The sequence below is a fragment of the Paroedura picta genome, chromosome 3 (assembly GCF_049243985.1).
Source record: "Paroedura picta isolate Pp20150507F chromosome 3, Ppicta_v3.0, whole genome shotgun sequence".
In the NCBI taxonomy this organism is placed as follows: domain Eukaryota; kingdom Metazoa; phylum Chordata; class Lepidosauria; order Squamata; family Gekkonidae; genus Paroedura; species Paroedura picta.
The window spans coordinates 121,889,364-121,912,829 of NC_135371.1; the positions used below are offsets into that span (position 1 = coordinate 121,889,364).

General features: G+C 47.7%; 1 protein-coding gene across 2 annotated transcripts in view; it reads left to right on the top strand.

The window, feature by feature from the left end:
• Positions 1-2,728: 2,728 nt before the first annotated feature.
• USP43 (ubiquitin specific peptidase 43) overlaps positions 2,729-23,466 on the top strand; it is a 149,891-nt gene continuing 129,153 nt past the window's right edge. The window contains exon 1 of one of the 2 annotated variants that reach the window (XM_077327524.1): positions 2,729-3,696. In XM_077327524.1, coding sequence (XP_077183639.1) covers positions 3,142-3,696 — 555 coding nt within the window. In that variant the 5' untranslated portion in view covers positions 2,729-3,141. The remainder of the gene's footprint in view (positions 3,697-23,466) is intronic. The other variant, XM_077327525.1, reaches the window with a different exon arrangement.

The following is a 23,466-nucleotide window of genomic DNA, read 5'->3' on the forward strand; positions in this document are numbered from 1 at the left end:
AACCCAGAGCAGTGACTCATGCAGAGATGCAGCAGGTGACTTCCTCTGGGGGAAGGTAATCTTTACTCCAGGTATCTAGTACACAGATAATACTGAATTACTGACATCACAGGAGGCATCCTGGAAGAAGCCTTTATTATATATGGTAAAACTAGCTGTTTGCTTAAATAATGATAAGATAGACCAATATATAATTTAGGAATGACTACAACAGAGTGTCTCCATGACCCTACTATTTGCAGGAATAGCCTCCCATAAATATCTATCCTTGTTCCCCTCAAAACCAGTCCAAAAATGCTGAGCTAAGTCCTACAGCTACTGCTGTGTCCGTAAAGGAATAAGAGAGGTTTTTTATTGTATTGCTCAGGGGAAACCGGAATCATCCCCTAAAGGAAAGATCCACAAGGCAGATTTTCCAGCTTCAAGGTGGCTTTTGAAAGCCCATTTCGGATGGAGAGCTCTGTGCATTCCAGTCTGTCACAAACAACTGAAGTTCCTCAAGGGTCTCAGATGGTCAGTAACCAATACTTTGGGGCACAGCTGGTGAAGACCAGATCAGCATATGTGACATAGCCAATGGCAGCATAGCCCCTTCAAGCCACAGCATGTGAGTTATGAGACAAGTGATGTGACTAGATCACGGCGGCTGGCAAAGTGGTCTGGAGACACACCCAGTGTACAGTTCTCTCCACCCATGTTTACTGCACTGTCGTGTGGATCAAGCTGTACACTGAAGCCCTCAGTCACGGTATGCCTTCAGGGTGTGCTGAAGCACTAATCATTTCTATTGACAGAGAACTTCCTGAGCATTTATAGCACTGCACATACTTATTACATGGTACTTATTACAGTCTATTAAGGTAGGTCACTACTATTACTTCCCATAGGGGATGTGCTCAACAGACTGAAAGCAGCTCAGCAAATTCATGGGTGTGGCAAAATTTGAACCCAACTCTACATTGATTCAGACATTGCTCTGTGTTCTCTTGGGGTGCAAATGCTCTAATCTAAGACACAGAGATGTACCCTAGAATTCATGTCTGCTATCAGTTCCTTGCTTGCTGTCTCCATCCATTTATGGAAGTGCAGTTTTTGCATGCTGCCGTATCCCACCCAAAGTGCCTTAACCATCCACCTCTGGTCATTCCTCTGCCACGTGGCTGCTAGAGTCCTCACGGGGACATCTTGGAGGGCCCACATCCAACCTGGGCTGAGGCAGCTGCATTGGTTGCCAGTTGCAGTCTGGATCAGGTTCAAGGTTTTGACCTTTAAGGCTCTTTGCTGTCTGGAACTCACATATCTGAGGGACCGACTGTCACCCCGTATCCCCCACAGGGACTTGTGCTCTGCGGGTACCAACTTGTTGGTTGTACCCGGCTCCAGGAAAGCTTGCCTGGCCTCCACTAGGGCCAGGGCCTTTTCAGTCCTGGCCCCCACCTGGTGGAATGAGCTCCCGGAAGAGCTACAGTCCCTGCAGGAGCTTGTGACGTCCCACAGGGCCTGTAAGATGGAGCTATTCAGCCAGGTATTTGGTTGAGGTCAGAACAATCAGAAGATCAGATGGCCCTCCCCCCCAAGGATGATCTACCACCATACTGGTGACCAGTGGATGCTGTCCCCCTTGACGCCCGGCTGGCAGTCAGCCATGGTGGAGTGAGGGTTGATTTTTTATCACCATGATTTATATATTGTTGTATGTTGTTTTAATGGGATTTTATTGGGGGTTTATTGTAATTGGGCATCAATTTTGTAGCCTGCCACGAGCCGCATGTCAAGAGTAGTAGAAAATGAATGAATGAATTGATCAATAAAATACTCTTCTTGTAATGTTGGTGTTATGTAAGTGGCCATGCTAATGATCCTATGGATCACTGAGCTTGAGGTCCCAGGTTGGATTGAAGCAAGCATGGTCTTGACCAATGTGCTCGTAGGATCTCGGCTGCGGTATCCAATCAATTTAAATCAATCATTTAGGATCCAGCCAATCACATGCGGCCGTGGGTTATCCCTTTACTCCTTTTGTGTATAAATGGGGGGGGGGGTTGTGGGGTTTCTAGGTATGGTCTTGGTACAGCTTGTATCATGTTCTGGCACCAATAAAGAGCTGCAGATTCCAGAGACTGTGAGTCACTAACCCATAAGATCCACCAGAGATCCAACAGATGGAATCTGTGTGATCAAGAAATTTCCTACAAAAAGTGGATGGCACCTCAGGAGAACTGACCAGGTCTAAAGGTTTCTGGAACAGAAGAGGGGATAGACTCTCTGCTCAATGACTCTTGTCAGTGAACCGATTCCACCTCTGGCTTTCAGGTGACAGAGCCGCCCTAGGGAGAGGCCGAATTAGTTCTCAGGGAACAGCAGGAAGGCCTTTGCTTCCTAAGCTGGATGGGGATGCTCAGCTCCAGTTGGCACACACGATGCTGAGGTGACCGGGCGAGTTTTGGTGAGATTGCTCCAGTCGCAGAGCTCACCGAAAAGAGATCGCGTCATGCTGCCCCCTGTGCCCAGCCCAGCCGAAGATAAGCAGGTTGCACGGCGACGGAGAGCCCGGCGCCGCCGCCACCTTCCCGGGCAGCACCTGCCGTGGCCGCTACCCTCCCTTCCCCGCCCAACCTGGTCAAGCCGATCCCGCGGCGCGCGCCTGCCAGGCTCCCGCAGAAGCCGCTTCTTAGCAGCAGCAGCAGCGCCTTGCCGCGCCTCCAAAACGCAGCCCCCCACCCCCGCCGCTAAACCGGGCGAGCGAGCGAGCGCCAAAGAGAGGGAGGCGCTTGGCGGGCTCCTCCGCACCTCCAAACTCCACGCGCGCGGCCAGCCCCCCGCCCGGCCCTGCCCTGCCCGCCTTACTTCCCCAGGCTGCCGCGATCCAATGGAGAAGTAGGGAGGCGGGAAAGAAAAAGCTGCCGCCAGCACGACATACCCTTCCCGGCGGGGCGCAGCAGCAGGATGCCTGCCTGCCCCCTGCCATGAGCCCGGCCCGCTCCCCTCCGCCCAGCCCAGCCCAGACGGCAGTCGCGGGGGGCGGGCGGAGAGGCCGGGAGCAGCCGGCGAGGCAGAGCGCTCAGGGCGCCGCGGAAGAGGCAGGACGCGGCGGCGGCTCTGGCACTTGGCGGAAGCCCCGATCGCCGCAGCCTGGCCCCGATGGGCGAACTCGAGGCGGGGGAGAAGCTCGGGCCCGGCACGCAGCCCCCCTCGGCCAGGGCCCGAGGCGGCGAGCGCCCCCACGCCGGCGCCGGGCGGAGGCGCACCGGCGTGCGCGCCCTGAGCCGCCTGGCGCGGCGCCTCCTGCAAAGTTTGCGGGGGGTGCGGCCGCGACGGCGGGAAGGCGGCGAGCCGGAGGACGACGAGGGCGGCTTTAGGCGGCCGCCCGGGCCCGAGCGCGGCCAAGCCGGCGGGGGCGGAGGCGCTCGGCTCTCGTGCCCGCTCCCGGCGGCCGGCGCCGGAGACCCCCGGCCGCTCACGCCGGGCGCGCAGGGGCTCAAGAACCACGGCAACACGTGCTTCCTGAACGCCGTGGTGCAGTGCCTGAGCCACACCGAACTGCTCGCCGCTTTCCTCCTGCTCGCCTTGCCCGACCAGCAAGGGCCGGCGGCCGGGGCCGGCGGCGCCTCCGGCGAGGTCACCCAGCACTTGGCGGCCCTCGTGCGGGCGCTCTGGACCTTGGAGTACACGCCGCAGCTCTCTGCCGATTTCAAGGTAGGCGCGCGGGGGCTCCCGAGGGGGGCGGGGAGGAGGTCGGATCTCGGAGGCGCGCTTTCGAAACCTTCCCGAGCCACCTGTAGCCCAGCCCTGAAGTAGGCGGCGGGCTTCCCATTTCGGACTCCACAGCGCTGACACCCGAGTAGTGCCGACTCTTAGTTCCGGCCCTGGCTGTTCAGTGGAGTCTTTTGTCAGGTCAGGCCCCAACGCTTTCTCCCCAGCCTCCCGCTCAGCCCCCTCGGACTCTCTCATTCCTGGGCAGCAGCCTCGCGCTAGGAGAGGCGCCGGGGGGGGGGGGGGGGCTGCTTTGTTGCCGAAGGCGAAGGGGGGGGGGAGCAACAGCAGGACCAAGAAGTTCGGAGCAGGGCTAGCGAAATATTACAAGAGTTTCCGGGGCGAGATCTGTTTTCAGGGGCGAGCCAGGCCAGCTTGGAGGGTCGTTCTGACGGTGATCCGAGGCACAGCCTCCCGATCTGCTTTCATAGCCGTGCTGTGGAGCAGTCTCTGGTGTTGTTCGGTTGGACACCTGATTGTGTCATTGCTGGGGGAGGGGGATGACACCTTCTGTCTCCAGGGAAATATAGTTCCGGGGTTTTGTTCCTGGAGAATAACAGAGAAGTATTTGTGTGAAAGAGCCAAGGGGGAGTTTTGACCAAGGGCATCCTGCCAGCTGCTTCACCCAAGTCATCTCCTCTCTGGCAAACTCTATGCAGGGGGGAGGCACTGGTGAAGTCTCGGGGGTCTGGGAAGCCCTGCTGAACTCCATGGTGCTCCACATTTGTACTGGGCATTGCGGTGGGGCGCCTTCCCCTCCTGAAAGCCTCCTTTGCGGGTGACATGGTCACTGAACTGAACATAACCAGCAGGTGGGGAACAAAGATCAGAGGAGCTGGCTTGCCCTGCCTGACTCCGGTAGAGCATTGTGTCATGCCTTGTGTTGGGAAGGAATGAGATGCTGTCAATGCCAATACCGTAAAGAACTTTCTCCTCTCTCTCTGCTAAATGTCTCCCTGTACAAGCACCACTGGGACACCTGAGAATAATGTTCTCCTGATGTGGTCTGTTGGCACTACTGTGAGGTTGGCGCCTGCCCTAGCAGGAGGAAGGGGAAATCATGTGGAGGAGAACAGCAGATATGAGACGGAGTTTAGAGCTGCTGCATAGAGTCTGTAGGAGAGACCATCACATTTACACCATGCTTATCTACAAACAGGCTTGGGCAGTTCTGCAGACCTGTTGTTTAAATGGGGCAAAATGCCAAGTCCTCAGTGTGATTGTGGTTCAGCCTGCCAAACTGTTTTCCACATGTCACAGGAGTGTGACCGTCGTGCTTTCCAGGGAGATGCAGTGGAGCTCTTTGTACTCTCTCCAGCAATGAGTGAGTGGATTGAATAATTAGATATTAGTATTTAGGGGGATTGCCCAATATGTCTGCATAACCGCTGTACCTACTTGGCTACATATTTATATTGCTTCTGGTGTGTAACTCTGTCATACGAAATATAAATAACCTCTAACTACTCTAGGGCATGAGGCCACATGTATGACTGGAGGAGAGCTAGAAGGCATTGTGGAGAGGGCTCTGGGTATTGCTTTCAAGATGCCCTCCCTCTAACTCTCAGCCGTGGTCAGGATGTTTGGTAAGTTGTGGAAGGAGTGCACAGCCAGTATCTCAGGATGAGAACCTTCAGTAGTTTGCCAAATCTGAATAAGAGGCTGTGGTTTTCCAGTGCGGCTTGTTTAAATTTCTGGAGCTTGCTGCCCTGAAGCAAAGGAAGAGTGTGCATCGTAGAAGACTTGAATATCAATGTTTGAAGGATAGGCCTCTCCTCCCAGAAGAGAGGGGGAAGAGCTGTGACTGTAGGACAGAATTTTCTCTCTTTGGGGATTGACCTCAGAATGCATTTCCTACAAAAGTAGACCTGGGGGAGCTAAGAGGCCTTATAGACCAAGGGCTTCCCATTTCTTCCTGCTATGGAAACTTGGAGCTATTATCTGGTCCCTTTTGTTGGCAGAGGCTTTTCTGATTGGTGAGGCTTTCCCAGTCTCTGATCTTCATCTGCTGGCTTTCTGAGGCTGTTTGAACCAAATGCCTGAGACATGGGTTTGGCAAATCTCCTGTTACGAATTCAGTTCTTCAACAGTTTTGCCACTGCCAAGCTCGGAGGAAGGAGAAGAGGGTGGGGAGGCTGTGTCCCTGTAGGTGCTGCATCTGCTGTCAAAAGTAAAATTGTTTCTGATTTATGTGGATATCTTTTTTTTAACCACCTGAGAAGTCTTCAGGGCTAAAGAGGGAACCTCATGTGATTAGAGGATTATGAATTAGAGTCCAGTGTCCTTCAATCTTTCATTTTGTGGTTGTTTCTAGAATTATAGGATTTCAGGCTCTGCAAAGAAGAAATCCTCCAAGGAGAATATGAAACAAATTAGAATATCCAAATGATCTCCATATATGCTCTTATGTGTTTGCAAGTGTGGAACTGTAACCAAGGAGGTAGATTTGCGTAGATGACACATTTTATAAAAAGCTGTTCTGTTTCAAAATAAATGATGCAACCTTTCTTAAGCTGATACAAACTTCCTGGTTTTTACAAAATTAGTCACCTCTCCAGCAGCTGCAAGTTTCTGACAAGGATTATGGATATAGTGGAGATTCTAAAAGGCACAGTGTTCATGTAAATGCAGGTGAAAAGAAGCTGGAGTCCAAGCAGGATGACACATTCTCACTTAGTAGCTGCAACATCAAGTGGAACTTACAGACATAAATGATGATCACAGATCTAACTCTATAGAAGGAAATATCTATTATTTAGTCACCTGGATAGATATTTTTTTATTGGAGAGGCTGGGGATTGAACCATTTTAGACAATCATATGTTCCTTTCGTGGTCATAATGTTAGTGGACAGAATCTGCCAGTTTATTTCTTTATTTTTGCTCACATCACAAGGACTAGAAACATGTATGAATTTGGATGCATGTTTTCAGGATTCTTCATAAGCCACCAATAACTTCATAAGATTATGATACTCTGCGTAGAGTAGCATAAGAGTAAATGTGAACCTCTCTACAGAGTTTTAAATTTTACGCTGACCTTTAAAGGCTGTAAAAGGAAGCTTGGTTTTGTGTGTGCGCGTGAAAAGCTATGAGTTCACTCTAATGATGGTCTGCTGAGTGAGTAGGACATGGATGGTTCTGGAGGGCCCATCCTGCCTTCTGCTAGTCCGTGGTGAGGCAGCCGTAACAGAGGTGTCCTATTGCCATCAGCATAGAACTATAAGGTAATGTTGTCAGTTTTGCATGTTGTGCACTTATGCTTATGGAGGTTCTCTTGGAAAGCGATGATGACCTTGCGGAGAGAGGAATTTGAAACATTTGGAATGAGTCAAATCTCACCTTTACCACAAGCTTTGCAGGCGGACTCAGGCATTCTGCTGTTTTTCATTGGCTGTCCCATGTCTGCAGGACTGAGATAACAACACTTGACCTACTTTGCAGAGTTGCTATTAAAACCCCAAGGGCTACTAAGGACTACAGGGAGCCACTTTTTCTGGGAAGGATAAAAGGCAAATGTGTTCTGTGCCTAAGAATTGGTGACATCACAGACTGACATATGGCCATTGACTGGGCATGTCTTTTTGACATAGGTTGGAATCCTGTGCAGAATTGCTTCGGAGTACTTCCCATGGGACTTACTTTCAAATAAATAGGGAGAAAGTCATGCAGCAAGTGGTGCTGTGATGTTCACTGGCAAGTATGAGTAGCATGTTTAAGCAATAAAATCAGAGTCAAGCAGCACATTTAAGATCAACAAAGATTTATTCAAGGCATGAGCTTTCGAGTGCAAGCTCTCTTCCTCAGACTATGAGTGAGTTCATCATCCCTCTTGCGCTCAGCTTGGGCCCACACCGGTGTCTCATATTATCCACTGAAGTGCAGGCCTGGCATTTGGAATTTGGAGAGGGAGAAACTGTGGCTCAGTAGTGGAGCACCTGCTAGGTATGCAGAAGGTCCCAGGTCCAATCCCTGGCCTCTCCAGTTTAAAGGATCTAGTGTTGTGGAAGACCTCAGCATTACCTTGGAGTCACTGCCAGTCTGAGTAGAGACCCAGAAGGACCAGTGGGTCTGGCTCAGTGTAAAGCAGCTTCACATGTCCGTATGAAAACAGCCAAAGAAAGATTTTGTGAGGTGCCAGGTGTGAATATAAAACTACATGCAACACTCCCCATTTCTAAATGTGTCTGAAGGATGGATTAATTTCCCCAGTGCTGGAAAACTAGTTCAGGCTGGGCCATTTCTCGGCCAAGCAACAGCCATTGGGGACACATTTTTGTGCTTCCCCATCCACCCACCGTTCTCTAAAAGATGAAAGGAAGTAATATTCCCTGTTCAGTTCTCTGAAGTGTTCCATGGTTTTGGCTGCGGGGTGGGAGAGGCCTTTGGTACTCACACACCCTCAGTTGGTTTATTGTGATGTTGTGTGGTGCTGCGTGTGCTGAGGCTGTGTTTCTAGGAAACAACACAGCAGAAGATACAGGGAGGGAAGCTGTAAAGGAAAATGAGAATCCTGTGGGGAAAATGTCTGTGCCAGTGACATTCCTATGATAAAAAATCAGTGCCCTTTGAGTATCATTTTAGTTTCTCTCACACACTTCTGGATTACAAAGAGTTTGGGAGTGAAGCAGCCACATGGAGGCACACACAAATCCATTGTTGTGTAGTCACTTGGGAATGGATCGCCTTGGGAGCTGTGTTTGGTAACTCTATCTTGAGAGCCGGCCTGGGAACACTAAGAAGACCTTGTTGTTCATTCAGCTCCTTTTCGTCCTGGATGTACAGGTGGAGAGGATTTTCTGACTGTGGGCAGGGAAACCAAGCTATGACTCCTTAACTAGTCTGTGCGATTTGGGCTCAGCTGGATTGCTTCTGCAACAGCCTTTTCGTGCCAAAAATTCCAAACCTGGGCAGAATATTGCCCAGTCATAGAACTGTGATAAATCTCTCAAGTAGTATATTGCAGAAGTAAAAACTTACAGTTGTTGAAATGATAGATTCAAATGGATCCAGTTCACATTCAGATGGCAGTCCAAAAAGAAAAAAATAGTAATCTAAAGAATACTTTCCCTATCATAAATGTCCAGCTTGCCCTGCATTGTGTGAGTGGGAATATGAGGGCATTGTATCTACATGCAGAGATAAGGCCATCCAAAGAGGGAGTGACAGGACGCAGGGAGGGGGCAGGTCAGAGGGCAGCTCCCAGTTTAAGAAAAAGAGGCATCCTATTCAAGGATATAACACTTAAACACCCTTAGAATGATCTAGTGCCTCCCAGTATCCAGGCATGTTGAGACATTAACTCCCACCCAGGACTCTTGGTGTGCAGCAGAATGTTAAAAATCAGGGCATGATAAGCATAAGAAAGATAGTGCTATCCTTCAGCTTTACCGGTCTTAATTGAACTACCTTAGCCATTCTCGGACCCTCCTGCACTCCTGGAATGCTTGTTTTGTTCAGTCCTTATAACATTGGTACATTTGGCCTTTCATCAGGAAGGGATAGCTTTCATGGTCATGTGGTGTGGTTTTCAGAATGGCCTGAGTTCAAATCCCTACTCTGTTTTGTAACTTACTGGGTGACCTTGGGTCAGAGAGATGGTGATGGTTACAGTGTTGAATTAGGGTTCATGTCCCTGTCTGATATAAAGCTCAGGTTGATTTTGGGTGAGTCAATGTTTCTCAACCTAAACCTACCTCACAGGGTTGATGTAAGGATAAAATGGGGAGAAGAGAACCAGGAAAGAAATGGAAATCTTGAGGGGGGAGAAATGAAATATATGCAGTACTTAATTTCCTACTTAAATTTTTGCTACTGGTCTTCTATTAACATAAAATGCACAATGTATTCCTTTGCATATAAAATGTAATATTTGAAATATTTATGGATTTAAAATCTATTGATTCCTTAGTTATCTACGAATAAACTTGCTAATATATCCAATACTTGAGAGAGAGTTGCAAACTGTTATACTTTACTGCACCTTAGCATATGAACATTTAATTTTACCCATCTATCAGGTAGATAAAAATTAATTTGAAATTAGAGAAGAATTTTTGTAGCAAACCAATGTTTTTTTTTCTTTCTAATTCTTCCCACCCCCACAAAAAATTCCCTCCAGGTTTTCACATCTCTATTTGAGCTGTTATGTGTTCATACTGAACCATCAGCTTGTGTTGGTGCAATAAGTGTGTGTTTATTCTTCAGGTTTGTACATGTGTATGTGGGGAAATCAAAAACCTGTGGCTAGTTAATCCAAATTCTGTCAAGTGTGTAAATAACCAAATAGATCTACTTAACTTTATTAATTTAACTTAAATACTTTAAATACTTATTCTGCATGAGGCATTATGGTTGTCCTATCCATGGGTAATGGAGGGAAGATAAATAGTTCACAGAAGTCCAAACTCCAACTCTTGGAAATAATTACCTATTTAGATATTTTGTCCCATTGGATATAATGGTGTGGATGGGGGCAGACCCTTTTGGAATCCCTGGACGTGGATCCTGTGGCCCAATCGTTGTGAAATGCAGGGGGGGGGCATGGAAGAGCTTCCTGGAGCTACCCTGAAAGGTTGGAGGCTTTAACTGGACCCCCCCCCCAGGCCCCAGGAAAGGTTGGAATGCTGGATTTCCCATTAAAATCAATGGTGCCATTGACCTTAATGGGCACTGAAGCAGAACTGATCCGGATTGGGCCCTTGTGCACAAACCTAATTTATACCCTGCTTTTGTCATCCTTGCCCCCCCCCCCCCAGTAGCTGATAATATAGTTCTCCTCTATTTTATCCCCACGACAATCCTGTTAGGTAGGTTTGGCTGAGAATGAGTGACTGGTCCAAGTTCACCTAGTGAGTTTTCATGGCAAAGTGGAGATTCATTTCAAACCTGGGTCTCCCAGGGCCAAACTAGACATGATAGCACCTGCAGTCTTGACACATGGCTGCTGCTCTCGGCATTCTTGGAGGAAACTTCGGCACTCGATCCATATTAGCCGGGCTTCCGTCCTGGCCACGGGGTGGAGACGGTGTTGGTCGCCCTTTTGGATGATCTTCGTCGCCAGCTGGACAAAGGTTGGTCGGCCGTGTTGGTCCTTTTGGACCTATCGGTGGCCTTTGACATTGTGGATCACGACCTTCTGATCCATGCCTCGCTGGTACGGGGATACAGAGCACAGCCTTGCGCTGGATACGCTCCTTTCTTTGGAACCGGACCCAGAGGGTTGCGGTGGGGGAAGAGTTCTCGCGTCCCTACAGACTCCCTTGTGGGGTACCGCAGGGCGCAGTCCTCTCCCCCACATTATTCAACATCTTTATGCGCCCTCTGGCCCAACTGGTATGGAGTTTGGGGCTGGGTTGCCACCAGTACGCTGATGACACCCGGCTCTATCTCCTCATGGACGGCCGCTCGGACTCCCCCCTGGAACCATTTGCCAAATGTTTGGAAGCAGTGACTGAATGGTTCGAGCAGAGTCGCCTGAAACTCAACCCCTCCAAGACGGAGGTCCTGTGGCTGGGAGGCAGAGGGCAGGACCAGGCAGTGCGCTTACCCACCTTGGCAGGAGCGCAACTTACCATCGCACCCCAGGCCAGGAATCTGGGGGTGACCATCGATACCTCCCTGACTATGGAGGCTCAGGTCAAGAGAGTAGCGGGCCAGGCGTTTTTCTATCTTCGCCAGGCCCGACTACTAGTGCCCTACCTGTCCCCTGATGACTTGGCTACAGTTATCCATGCAACAGTCACCTCCAGAATATATTTCTGTAACTTGCTCTACGCCGGCCTACCCTTGTCTCTGATCTGGAAACTCCAGCTAGTGCAAAACGCAGCTGTTCGGGTCCTCACTGGTACACCTTGGAGGGCCCATATCCAGCCTGTGCTGAGGCAGCTGTATTGGTTGCCAATTGCTGCCCGGATCAGGTTCAAGGTTCTGGTTTCGACCTTTAAGGCTATACGCGGGTTGGGACCCAAATACCTTAGGGACCGCCTACCGCCCTATATCCCCCGCAGGGCTTTACGCTCAGTGGGGGAGAATCTCCTGATCGGTCCTGGCCCCAGGGCCAGGGCCTTTTCGGTCCTGGCCCCTACCTGGTGGAATGAGCTCCCAGGTGAGCTGCGGGCCCTGCAGGACTTACCAGCTTTCCGCAGGGCCTGCAAGACGGAGCTCTTCCGCCAGGTTTTTGGTTGAGGCCGGGGTCAGCGAATGAGTGCCAGCATTCTCCCCCCCCCCCCGGACCTAGTAAGTTAGATCTCCTCCCCACCCTCCCTGCCGCTCTGATGGCAGGGGTGGGAATAATGAGAGCTTCCACCATGTTGGGATTGTTTTAAAGTCTTTTAATGGGTATTTTAATGGGGATAAGACTATTGTGACCCGCCACGAGCCTACGGGGAGTGGCGGGAAATAAATCTTAATAATAATAATAATAATAATAATAATAATAATGGGATATAATAATACTTTAAGGGCTCAGTCTTGACCAGCCAGTTGAGATGTTCTTGTACCCCCCCCCCCTTGTTCCTCTCCTGGGGTTGTATACAGCCATTTTAACACTTGAAAATGTGTGCAGGAGGGAAAAAAAGAGTGCTTAAGCCCATTATGCTGTAGCCCATGCAGCATTTTTAAATCCTTTTAAATGGCAGTGGTTTCCACATATTGGACCTATTGCGATGTCATTTCTAATTTGGCCCCTGATCCTTCTCAGACCCTCTGTCCAGTATGCAGGGCTTGGCTCCTATACATCTGCTTTACTATCTTCAAAACTTTTAGCAAGCATTGCACTTGCTTACCTCCAAACACTCCTTCTTAGCCATTAAGGCTAGAAGCTTAAAAGAAAACCCCCCAAAAACAACAACTAGTGATTCTCAGAGGGTTGAATTCTGTTGGGGACCGCTTGCTTCTCCATTCTCCCATCAAGTACTCGTTAAAGTATGTTTTGTCTTTGTGAAAATGTACTTCTTTCCCCAAATGAAACATTCATGGTTATTAGATCCAGGTTTGTAGCCATGTTGATCTGAAGCAGCAGAACAAAGTTTGAGTCCAGTAACACCAGCTTATCTTAATATAGCTTTTGCTGTATAAATAAAAGTGTAAGGGCTAGGTGGGTGGAGAGTGGCTGGGGTCTGTCTGGACATTGGGCCAATCGGGAGGCGTGCAGCCAACAGTTTGCCCCTGGCTGCTGACAGAGTCACAGGTAAGAGGAGAGGGGCTTGTGGTGAGGGGGAGGTGGTAGAGGGGCTTGCCTTCCGTGGCCCGGCGAAGCCTCATACAAGAGCTTTGAAGGTGGGGGGAGGGGAAAAGACAGGTGTGCAAGTGGCCCCCCAGGCTTTGCCGGGCTGCACGAGGCCTTTAACGGTGCGGGGAAAGGGGCTTCCCTTCTGCGGCTCAGCAACCCCTCGGAGGGTCACACAAGCAGGCTTTACCGGGCCGCATGAGACCTTTGACAGTGTGTGTGTGTGGGAGCTCTGGGGGAAGGGAAAGAAAGGGGGAAGGGGGGGGAAGCCTTCCCTTACCCCTTGGGCCGGGAAGACCTCCAGCCTCAACAAGAAGCCCAGGGGGGAAGCCTTCCGTTTCCCCATTCTAGTGCTCGTTGTATCAACTGCAACGGGCTTTATTTCTACTTCCTCGAATAAAACTTTGTTGGTCTTGGAGGTACCACCGGATTCATACTTTATTCATGTTTTTTGTGACCGTTGTGTGGATAGAAGTTGTTCCAGTGACATGAGCATCCATTGCTATCTGCCTTAGTGAAGAACTCTTATTACATACCTATACAATTCTGTGAACATACTTACTTTTTGAAACAATTAAAATATCTTTATATATGTTCCCTTCCATTATGTGTCCTCAATACTAGAACATAATTCTCTGCTTTTTTATTCCTTTAGTTTTAAGAATAATAAGGTTATCTCATCCCGTACATACTACTTAGTCTCATTAATTTATATTAAAATATCACCTTGCTGTGTAAATTAGCTGTGCAAAACCACCATTTTCTCAAACATATGGAACCCCTGTGGCATTTTTGGGAAGAGGGAGAGAACCTAGCAAAGGAATCTAGGGTGGAGAAGTGTGAGGGACTCCCTCCTCATATTGTTTCTGTGTGCTAAAACATTCTCTCATTTACAAAAATGGCCATATGGGACAACCTTGGCCAAATCTGGAAAACAGAGTTTCATGTTGTAGGAGCCCCACCCCGATATTTCAAGTACCAGTTTCCCATTTGCTGGTGGGTGTTGGGGAGCTTTCTTCTCCTTCTGGGACATTATGGTGATGGGGAAGGGGGAGAATACTAAACAGTTACACCTGGGGGTAGGGGAGATTGTGTTTTCCTGTGGGTGTCTGGAGCCATTCTTTTTCCCCCAGTCATCACTGAGAGTGGCTGGCAGATCATCTCTGCATTTTCTGGAGTCGTGGCATCTCTGTTGAGCAGGTCAGGGTTAGATGCATGGACGGTTTTTCTTCATTCAGTCCAAGGGGCCTGTCGATTTGATCTGATCTGAGATTGTTCAGCTCATGTTTATTTATTGCCCACATTTCTGGGTGCCCATGCCAGTAATATTCCATTTCTACCTTGCTGCTTCTGCTACTGACCTTTTTTTCATTCTCCTGACAGATCCTTGATCAGCAATAAATGAAGGGAGGGGAATGAGAAATAAAGCCCTCAGCGAGGCATTCAGATTCCAGATGAAGGAAACAGACCTTTTCAACTCAATCCCAGAACTTGATTAATCAGAAGTACCTGAATCTGAGATAACTTATTTTCATGGATCAACATGACTAAATTGCCTTAAACCCTCATTCTTTGGTTTGGTCACCAGAAAGTAGAAAAGCTTAAGGCAGCAGTCCATATATGTTATTCAGCTTTCCCTCTGCAGTTATGCTTCTGCAATGAAGGTACTCATATGTAGTTCTTTAAGGCATTTTTGCATCTCTCTTCCATCCCACACGAGATCTCCAGGGTTGTTTACAAATAATTTTAAACTACATGAAGCAGTCAAAAGCAAACAGATAAGACTGGCAGAAAAACACATACTTTCAGTATAATAAAAGCATTAATTTTATTTAATGCATTTTTATCCTGCCATCCCTTAAGGAGTTCATGATGGTGTATGTCCTCCCTCCTCCATTTTATCCTTCCAATAATACTTTGAGATAGCTTAGACAGAGAGATAGTGACTAACCCAAGGTCGCACAGCAAACTTCCATGGCAGAGCAGGAATTCGAACCCCCTCTCCCCAGTCTGACACTCCAACCTGGGGACGGCCATAGCTCAGTGGGAAAGCAACTAATTTTATGTACAAAGCCCCAAATGCCATTTCCTGGACTTTTGGTTTTTAAAAATTGTTCTGGTGATGGTGATGTGAAAAACCCTGAGTCCCTGACGAGCTGCTCCCAGTTAGGATAGACCTTGTTGGACTCCGTATGGGTGAATGTGTGTTAGTGTATATTCATCCTAACCACTGAATCTTGCTGACTGGCTGTTGAGGAAAAGGCATAGCATCAGCGGAGCAACAGTCAGCCTTCAAAGGTAGCATGTTAAAATAGCCTGGTTTGTAAGTCAACAGGGCAAAAACGCCACAGTTAGATCCAGCTGTAACTGCTACCGCCACCACATAGACATCCACAAATAGCTGTGAATCTACCAGCAGCCCCAAGCTAAAGACCTGGGTTTTCAGGGTTAGTGCTGCTCTGGATATCAATTTTGGTATTATATTGACCGAAGTATGGCCACTATTAAACCTTGTCAGACATTAAGCTGTGAACCTGTTAGACCTGGAAGTCTATGTATGCTTTATGCAAATTCCACATCCATTTGTTTTAACTGTTAGGCAGATATTCTTTCCAGAAATTTAACTTCTGCAGGGAAAGCGACTTTCCAGCAATAGTTCAATTATAAATGTTTGGTCAGCTTGAAATAGCCAGAATGCATTTGCCATAATTCAGAAGAATCTGATTCTGAATGTTACTTCTATATTTTATACCTGGGATTTTTCTTTTTGGTGAATCTTACGAATGAGTGTCTTGTAGTTCATTGTCTATGTATAGAGACAGTTAGAGGTAAAATATACATCTTGACCTGCTGAAGGTACAAATACTTCCTACAAGCATCATGTTTCAGTTATTCCATGTTGAAAAGATCTGGTTTGCTATTTAGATACCAGAAAGAAAAGGACAGAAAAGTGATGCCTTTTCTATAACAACACTTATGACAAAATAGAGGTCAGTTGGCAAGTGATAGTTATTCTAGATTTCCAAGGGCTTTACTTTAGGAGCAACAGTGTTGCCCCTCCCCCTTTTACATCTCACATTTGAATACTTCAAGCAGAACTCCTTGTGGAGGCCTCACTTCAAGAAGGACGTAGATAAAATTGAAAGGGTGCAGAGGAGAGCGACAAAGATGATCTGGGGCCAAGGGACCAAGCCCTACGAAGACAGGTTGAGGGACTTGGGAATGTTCAGCCTGGAGAAAAGGAGGTTGAGAGGGGACATGATAGCCCTCTTTAAGTATTTGAAAGGTTGTCACTTGGAGGAGGGCAGGATGCTGTTCCCATTGACTGCAGAGGAAAGGACACGCAGTAATGGGTTTAAACTTCAAGTACAACAATATAGGCTAGATATCAGGAAAAACTTTTTCACAGTCAGAGTAGTTCAGCAGTGGAATAGGCTGCCTAAGGAGGTGGTGAGCTCCCCCTCACTGGCAGTCTTCAAGCAAAGGTTGGATACACACTTTTCTTGGATGCTTTGGGCTGTTCCTGCGTTGAGCAGGGGGTTGGATTAGACGGCCTGTATGGCCCCTTCCAACTCTATGATTCTATGATTCTATGGTCAAATACTGATTGAAGCAGCCAATGGCTTTCATTGGCCACATTTTCAAATTCAATCATTGATTCTCTGTGGACAAGTGAATCTTTCTCTTTTATTTGCATGCCAGGAAAAGCTTCACTTGCTGTACTGCTGAACGCCAAATGCTAAAGGAAGAGGAGCAGAGCTATTAAAAAACAAACAAACAAAAATGGTGACCCTGAATTAAACACATATATACACACCCTTCTGTAATTTAAAGATGGGGAGTACCTTGTTGAAATCTTTTAGGAACACAAAAAGTTGAGATTGTCTTTCCCTCTCATGGAAACTAAGCCTCTGTAGGTACAGCACCTGTAGTCTCTGTTCTAGTGTGAACCAGATTAGCCAACCCAGCTTTCTTGTGGTTAAGCACTGTAGTTTCTGACAATCTCTGCCCACTCTTTTCAGATGTGTGGAGTAGGCTGGGGGTGGCGGTGGCGGCAGAGAATGCCGTTTTATTATAGTAATGTTCCTAAGCAATCCCATATTTAATTTGTGCTTAATAGGATCATTATTAAGCCGCTATAAGCAATAAGGCTTCAGTGGTAAGGTTACCTGCTGAGGTTTTACTACATGTTACTGAATCTGAGTATCCGAATGGCAGAAATGTTAATGCTCATTATGTTAGGAAAAACTGTTACTACTCAAGTGCTTGTGTTTGTTTAATTGGTCTTCAGTCACCAAAGAGCATGGACAAAGGACTTTGCTTGGAGCAGAAGGGGCCTTCAACTGCTTTGACTGTCCTTTCTGGACGTGTTTGATATGGCCCATACTTGGGAATTTGGCAGCAGGATATGACTGGGATGCAGTGGAGACATGACATCCATGTCTTTCTGAAGGAAGGCCCCTCAGAAGTTTCATTTTCATTGTGTGGGAGGATCTCATCAGGTGTGACTTCTCCCATTCTGGCAGATGGTCGCTCCTGTTTCAGCCTTTCTGGGGGTGTTAAGATTATCTTAAGGCATTATGCTGTTTGAGATGAAGAATCCAAGTGGGTTCCTCTTCCTCCTCCTCTGTAGAACTGATGGTCTGTATATGCTGCAGAATGACAAGATCATGGAAGCCCGGAAGGTCTTGGCCTCGGAGGTCAGGATATGACACATTATCCACTTTGGTACCATGAGATCTTGCAATTAACCTTGAATAATCACTGGGACCAGGACCACAGGCCAGCAGTAGGCATGACAGAAAAAATATGAAACTTGGATCCCTTACTACAGTGGTCCCCAACCTTTTTATCACCATGGACTGGTCAACGCTTGACAATTTTACTGAGGCCCGGGGGAGGGTAGTCTTTTGCCGGGGGATGTTACAGCCGCTGCTGCCTGAGCCCCTGCTCTGCTTGCTTTCCCGCTGGCACCCCCGACTACCCGCTGCCAGCAGCAGATGTGCAGTGCCAGGCCAAGGGGGAGCCCCAGCCATGGCGGCCGCGGGAGAATACCAAAGGTGAGCCGGCAGCAGAGTGGCAGGGCAGCCCCCTAGGCAGCAGCTGGGGTGGAGGACGAGGAGGAGCCGCAGCCCGGTAATGACTGATCCACGGACCGGTGGATCCACGGATCCCTGGACCGGGGGTTGGGGACAGCTGCCTTACTACACCAGCATAGTATTCGGACCAGGTTGGCCCCAACCTGCATGGCATTCCATGGATGGGCAGTCCCTTTGGAGGTAGTCCATCTGCCTGCAGGTGTAGTAAGGGCCCTTTCTAGTCCCAGTCTCAGCTCCCCAAGGAGAAGGCTTTCAGCAACTGATGTCCAGTACTGTGGGGTGGGGTGGGACCAGTCCTAAGGGTCTGGTCCAAGTGATGGCTGTGAGTCTGCATTCAGGCATAGTGGCCCCTGATGATGGAACCTAGACGTTGCCCCTGCACAGAAAGAGTTCCCCCCTTCGGTAAGTGACTTGGGTCCCTTGCTGGGTCATGCCATTACTTTAGCCGCTGCACAATTCTCTAACAGTCCTGTCAAGTCTTTCAGGGTTGTGAGTTTGCATCTCTAAACCCACCACCTTTTCCACTCAGTGTTTTTGGACCCAGCCAACAATTAGCGAGTTCTGTGAATTCTGCAATAACAAGCTGGACTGGTTGCTCTTTTTTGACTGCTGGAACCAGAATTGTTGGAAGGTTTCCTCTGTGAAGTCACACTGCTCAATGATACCAGTAGAGCACCTCATAATTGGCCACCTGTTCCTTTAGAAAGGCTCGCAGAGCAGGCTGGACACATCCTGCTAAATAGGGCCCTGATATATAGGACCATTGAGCCAAAGGATACTTGCCATCTCTGATGTCCTTTCAGATATTTCCAGGTTCATTTCTATGTTGGGCATCAGCTTGGTGAGTTGTAAGGCAGCCGCCCTCTGGCTGTGGGCACCTCCACTCCTCTAGGTGGTCTGGCAGCTTCCCACATCCAGCATAGGTTATCATTGTGACTTAGACTCTCTGCTGGTGAGACATGCAGTCTCACATCAGCTTGCCTAGTTGTTCAGCCAGCCGTTGCCTGAATTGGGCAGGTCCAAGTGTGTGCTGTTAGCAGGTGTCTCCTGCATTGTCTCTGTGGAAGGAGGTTGCAATGTAGCCAGAGCGAGCAGTGGATGACCAGGCTTTCACGCAGTAGGAATCGGCAGAAGTAGACAAAGGCAGGTCACAATCCTGGTATGGACCACCAATTTGTCAGGGTCCAGTGATCCTGGGGGCAAGCCTTGTAAACAGAATGTAGCTGCCTGCAGGAGGGATCATTTGCTCTTCTTTGAAGGGTTTTAGAATCGGTCACCCAAGGCAAGGGCTTCATTTGGCTCAGGTTGCAAGGCTGAGAAAAGCAACATTTGTGCAATGCTTTCCTCTGCCTGAATATAAAGGGGCAAAAGCCCTGTCCACTATTGAAAGTGGTCAGCCTATGTGGAACCTAAAGCTGAATGCAGTAGGAAGGGCATACACTTACTACCTCCCCTCCCGTATCCCCAAGCAGTTGCAGCAAGTGAGTAGTACTGCAGTTGAGATTTGCCAGGCGCTGGCTTTTTAAGATCTTTGCACGCATGCATCCAGACGTTACTGGAAATCAGGCAGATCGGAAAGTGTTTCATTCTGCTGTATTACATCTTTTCTGATCCAAATGTTGATGCTTGCTGAGAATTTTCCATCCTCTGCCGCCAATCAGATTTGGGAGGTAGAAAACCAGTTTTCTGGCTTGGCCCTGGCTGGGCCTGTTAAGGATTGCTGGGTAATTGCACTGTATGGATGGTAAAGTCATTGCCATTCATAGCTACAGGTACAATCAGAAAGATATTGCATCTTTTTTGTGTGTTAGAACATATCTGCAGCTGCTCTGGACTTTCTGGACAAAAGAACGGTACATCTCAAGATTGTTCTTTGTTCTCCTTTCGCCTGCACTTCCTCTGGGGCTGTGGCTCCTGGATGCAGTGCAACTGCATTGTCTTGGAGCTCCAGGCCGTTGGCTGGCTGCCCTCCCCCATTTTCCCAACTGTGGAAATATTATTGTTTAGCAACTGAGCCACCAGGATAGCATGTGGTGATTTCAAAGGCTTGGCCCTGAGCAATAATAGGTAAGAGTCGATTGCAACATATAATCTGTCCTCCTTAAAAGACTAACCTCTGTTTAATTGCCCCTGCGACCCCAGTGCATGGGTTTCAGACACAGTCTTTCTTGGAAAGAAATTGTGCAGCTGCGTTGATCTGAAGCAACAGAATAACCACTGGACTCCAACTCTGTTCAGTTGATATTTGTGTGGGAATGAGGAGTGTCCCAAGGTGAAGGGGCCTTGGTAGATCTGAGAAGGCTGCCAGCCAACAGTGAGGGAATGCTGAGGAAAATGGTGAACGGAGAAGCAGATCAGGAGGATACATACCTCCCACCCTGAGTTTCTCCAGCCTTTCTTCCCCACAACAAAATATTTATGTTGGGCAGATTCGACATTGTCACAGCAAGGCACTGTTGCCTTCTTTCATTAGTCAGTGCTTTTCTGATTCCTCATAGAGACGCTGGGGAATTATTCTCGGTGAAACAGTGGCCATGCCTCCTAGGAGTCAGGGCAAACTGACACTTGATAGATCCTAGTTGCAGTCAATATAAGATAGAAATTAACAGAATGCTAAACTCAGAACTCGGAAGGGGGGCTTGGTTCCATTAAACTCATGGGGTGACCTTGGGCCTGCCAGTATCCTTCAGCTTAACCAAACCAGCAGGGCTGGGGTTAGGCTACAAAGGGATGGAAGCAGAAACCACATCCTCAGAGAGAGTGTGGGGTACACATCCAATAAAAACAGAGTGTGGACTTTGGAATCCTGACACAAGAGAGATGGTATTTTGCATGCATACCCCCACATGCACCCTGCTACTCAAAAGCTGCCAGTTCCTTGCTGCTCTTGGGTGGCTCAAAAAAACCTGCCAGTATCAAGCGTTCCATGTGTCTGATTACATTTCTGTGAAATGGTTGTTGTGGTGTGGCAGTTCCGTAGCTGGTTCCTTGCCCAGTATACCTGCATTCCAGCACAGCTGGCTCTGTGCCCTGTCTGGCACAATGCCCCTGTTTGGCACGGATTCTGTTTTCTTTTTCATGCACGCCTTTGCCATCTATTGCCAGGTACTTAGAATTCCCATCTGAGAATTCTGAACATTCTACTTAAACAAGCGTGGCCGTAATAGTTAGGGACTGACTTGTGGGAGAGGATAGTTTGATGAGTTGAAGAATCATGGGCATGTACCTTTTGGAGAGGAATCTATAAGGAATGGAAGTGCTTCAGACTAAACCATGGGGGGGCTGAAAAAGGGCAATAGATCTCTGATTGCCAACTGCTAGAAACATACAAGGAATGCCCATTGATTTCCATATCCTGCTTGTAGGTTTCTCCAAGGTGTAAGAAAGAAAGGTTTAAATTTGTTTGGCACTGGGATACTTTTTTGAACAAGCAGGACCTGGGCAAAAAGATGGTAGAGCAGTTTTTTAAAAAATCTTGAGGGAAGGTGGACAGGAGATGAAATGTCTCTGGTTCTGGATGGCTCATCTCTAAAAAATGAAGAGGCAACTGTTACTGTTCTAGAGGGAAATGCATTAAGGCTGGCCACAAACAATATCGAATGTCTGGCAAGGTATAAAGGCCATAAGAGGAAAGTTGCAGGCCTAACACAACTTGGAAATTATAGATATTTATAAATGTTAGAGCTGTCTGGAGTAAAATGTGGAGGTTGGAATACTTAGTGCCATAGGAGAACATAGACACTGTGGACACTTCAGAAACTTGGTGGGATGAGGATAATCAGTAGGGCACAGTGATTCCTGGAAATCAATTATATTGGAAGGACAGGGAGTTAAGGGTCAGAGGTGGAATAGCTCTGCAAGTCAGAGAGGACATACTGGGCAGTAAAATAGAGAATGTAAGAGAAATAGATTTGCTTACAGAACTCTATGGATGGAAATGTGTTCCCAAAAGGACTCGTAACTCTGGGAGTTTATCACCTACCAGATTAAAGGTTAGAGGATAATTTAAAAACAGCAAAAGAATTAAGGGAAGCAGATGGACAAAATAATTCTGTCATTGGTTGATTTTAACACACATTGATTGGGTCACTATGTGTTTAAGTCAGGAGACACTCTCAGTGACTGTGCCATGGAGCAGATGGTCACAGAAAGTACCAGGAGGGAGGCAATCCTGGACTTGGTCCGTAGTAATGCTCAGGACCCGGTGAGCGATGTGAGCATTACAGCACCAGTAGGGAACAGTGACCACAATACTATTAACTTTAGCATTTATGTATATAGGGAGTTGCCCCCAAAGACCAACACAACCACATTTACTTTAGAAGGGGTAACTTCTCTCAAATGAGGGGGCTTGCGAAGAAGAAACTGAAAGGAAAGGAAAAGAGGGTCAAATCCCTTCAGGAGGCTTGGAGACTATTTTAGAACTACAAAAACGAAACGCAGATAAAATGTCTAGTGCAGGTTAGGAAAGGTATGAATTGGAATAAAAAAAGCCCGCATGGTTAATGAACAAAGTAATGGAAGCAGTAAAAGTAAGAAGGATCCCTTTAAGTGTTAAAGGCTAGTCAAAGTGAGGTAAATAAAAGTGAGCCCAGGGAGTAAGTCAGTGATCAGACTGGCAAAAAAGGACTAGGAGGAACATATTACAGAGAACATAAAGGCCAGTGTTTCTTTTCCCCCAAATACAGTAGTAGCAGAAAACCAGCCAGGGAGGAAGTGGGACCATTGGATGACCAAGGGGTAAGAGAATTACTGAAAGATGACAGGGTCATGGCAGAGAAGCTGAGTGCATTTCCCCCCTCTGTCTTCACTGTGGATGATAGGAAGTGCTTGCCCACTCCAGAACTGCCGATGTCAGGAGGGTTGATGTTAAGACCAGAGTGTTATTGAGCTGATGAGAGCGAAGGCCCTCCAACTGATGGATAAATTAAAAACTGACAAATCACCAGGCTCAGCTGGCATACAAATATCATACAAGAGTATAAGAAGGACGGTCTAATAATTAAAGCAAACAGAGAGAAACAGACCTATCCACTGGCAATATGATAAATAAAGAAAAATGTCCTATTTTTGTGGTTTTCCTTGTTTCTTTATTCTTTAGGACCTGTCAAAACGGAATCCAGGTAATCTCCGTTTTCAGTTCTTTCATCAGTGACAAGTCCTTATATATATATTAATAGTATAATACTGGCCACAGGCTCACATAGGTATGGGGATACCAGTCTGTATCAATCTTTAGCTTGGAGAAATGATGATTGAGGAGTGACATAGAGTTTTACAAAATTATATATGGGATAGAGAAGGTAGAGAAAGAAATGCTTTTCTCCCTTTCTCACAATACAAGAATTCATAGACACTCAAACTGAAGATGGAGGAATATAAATAA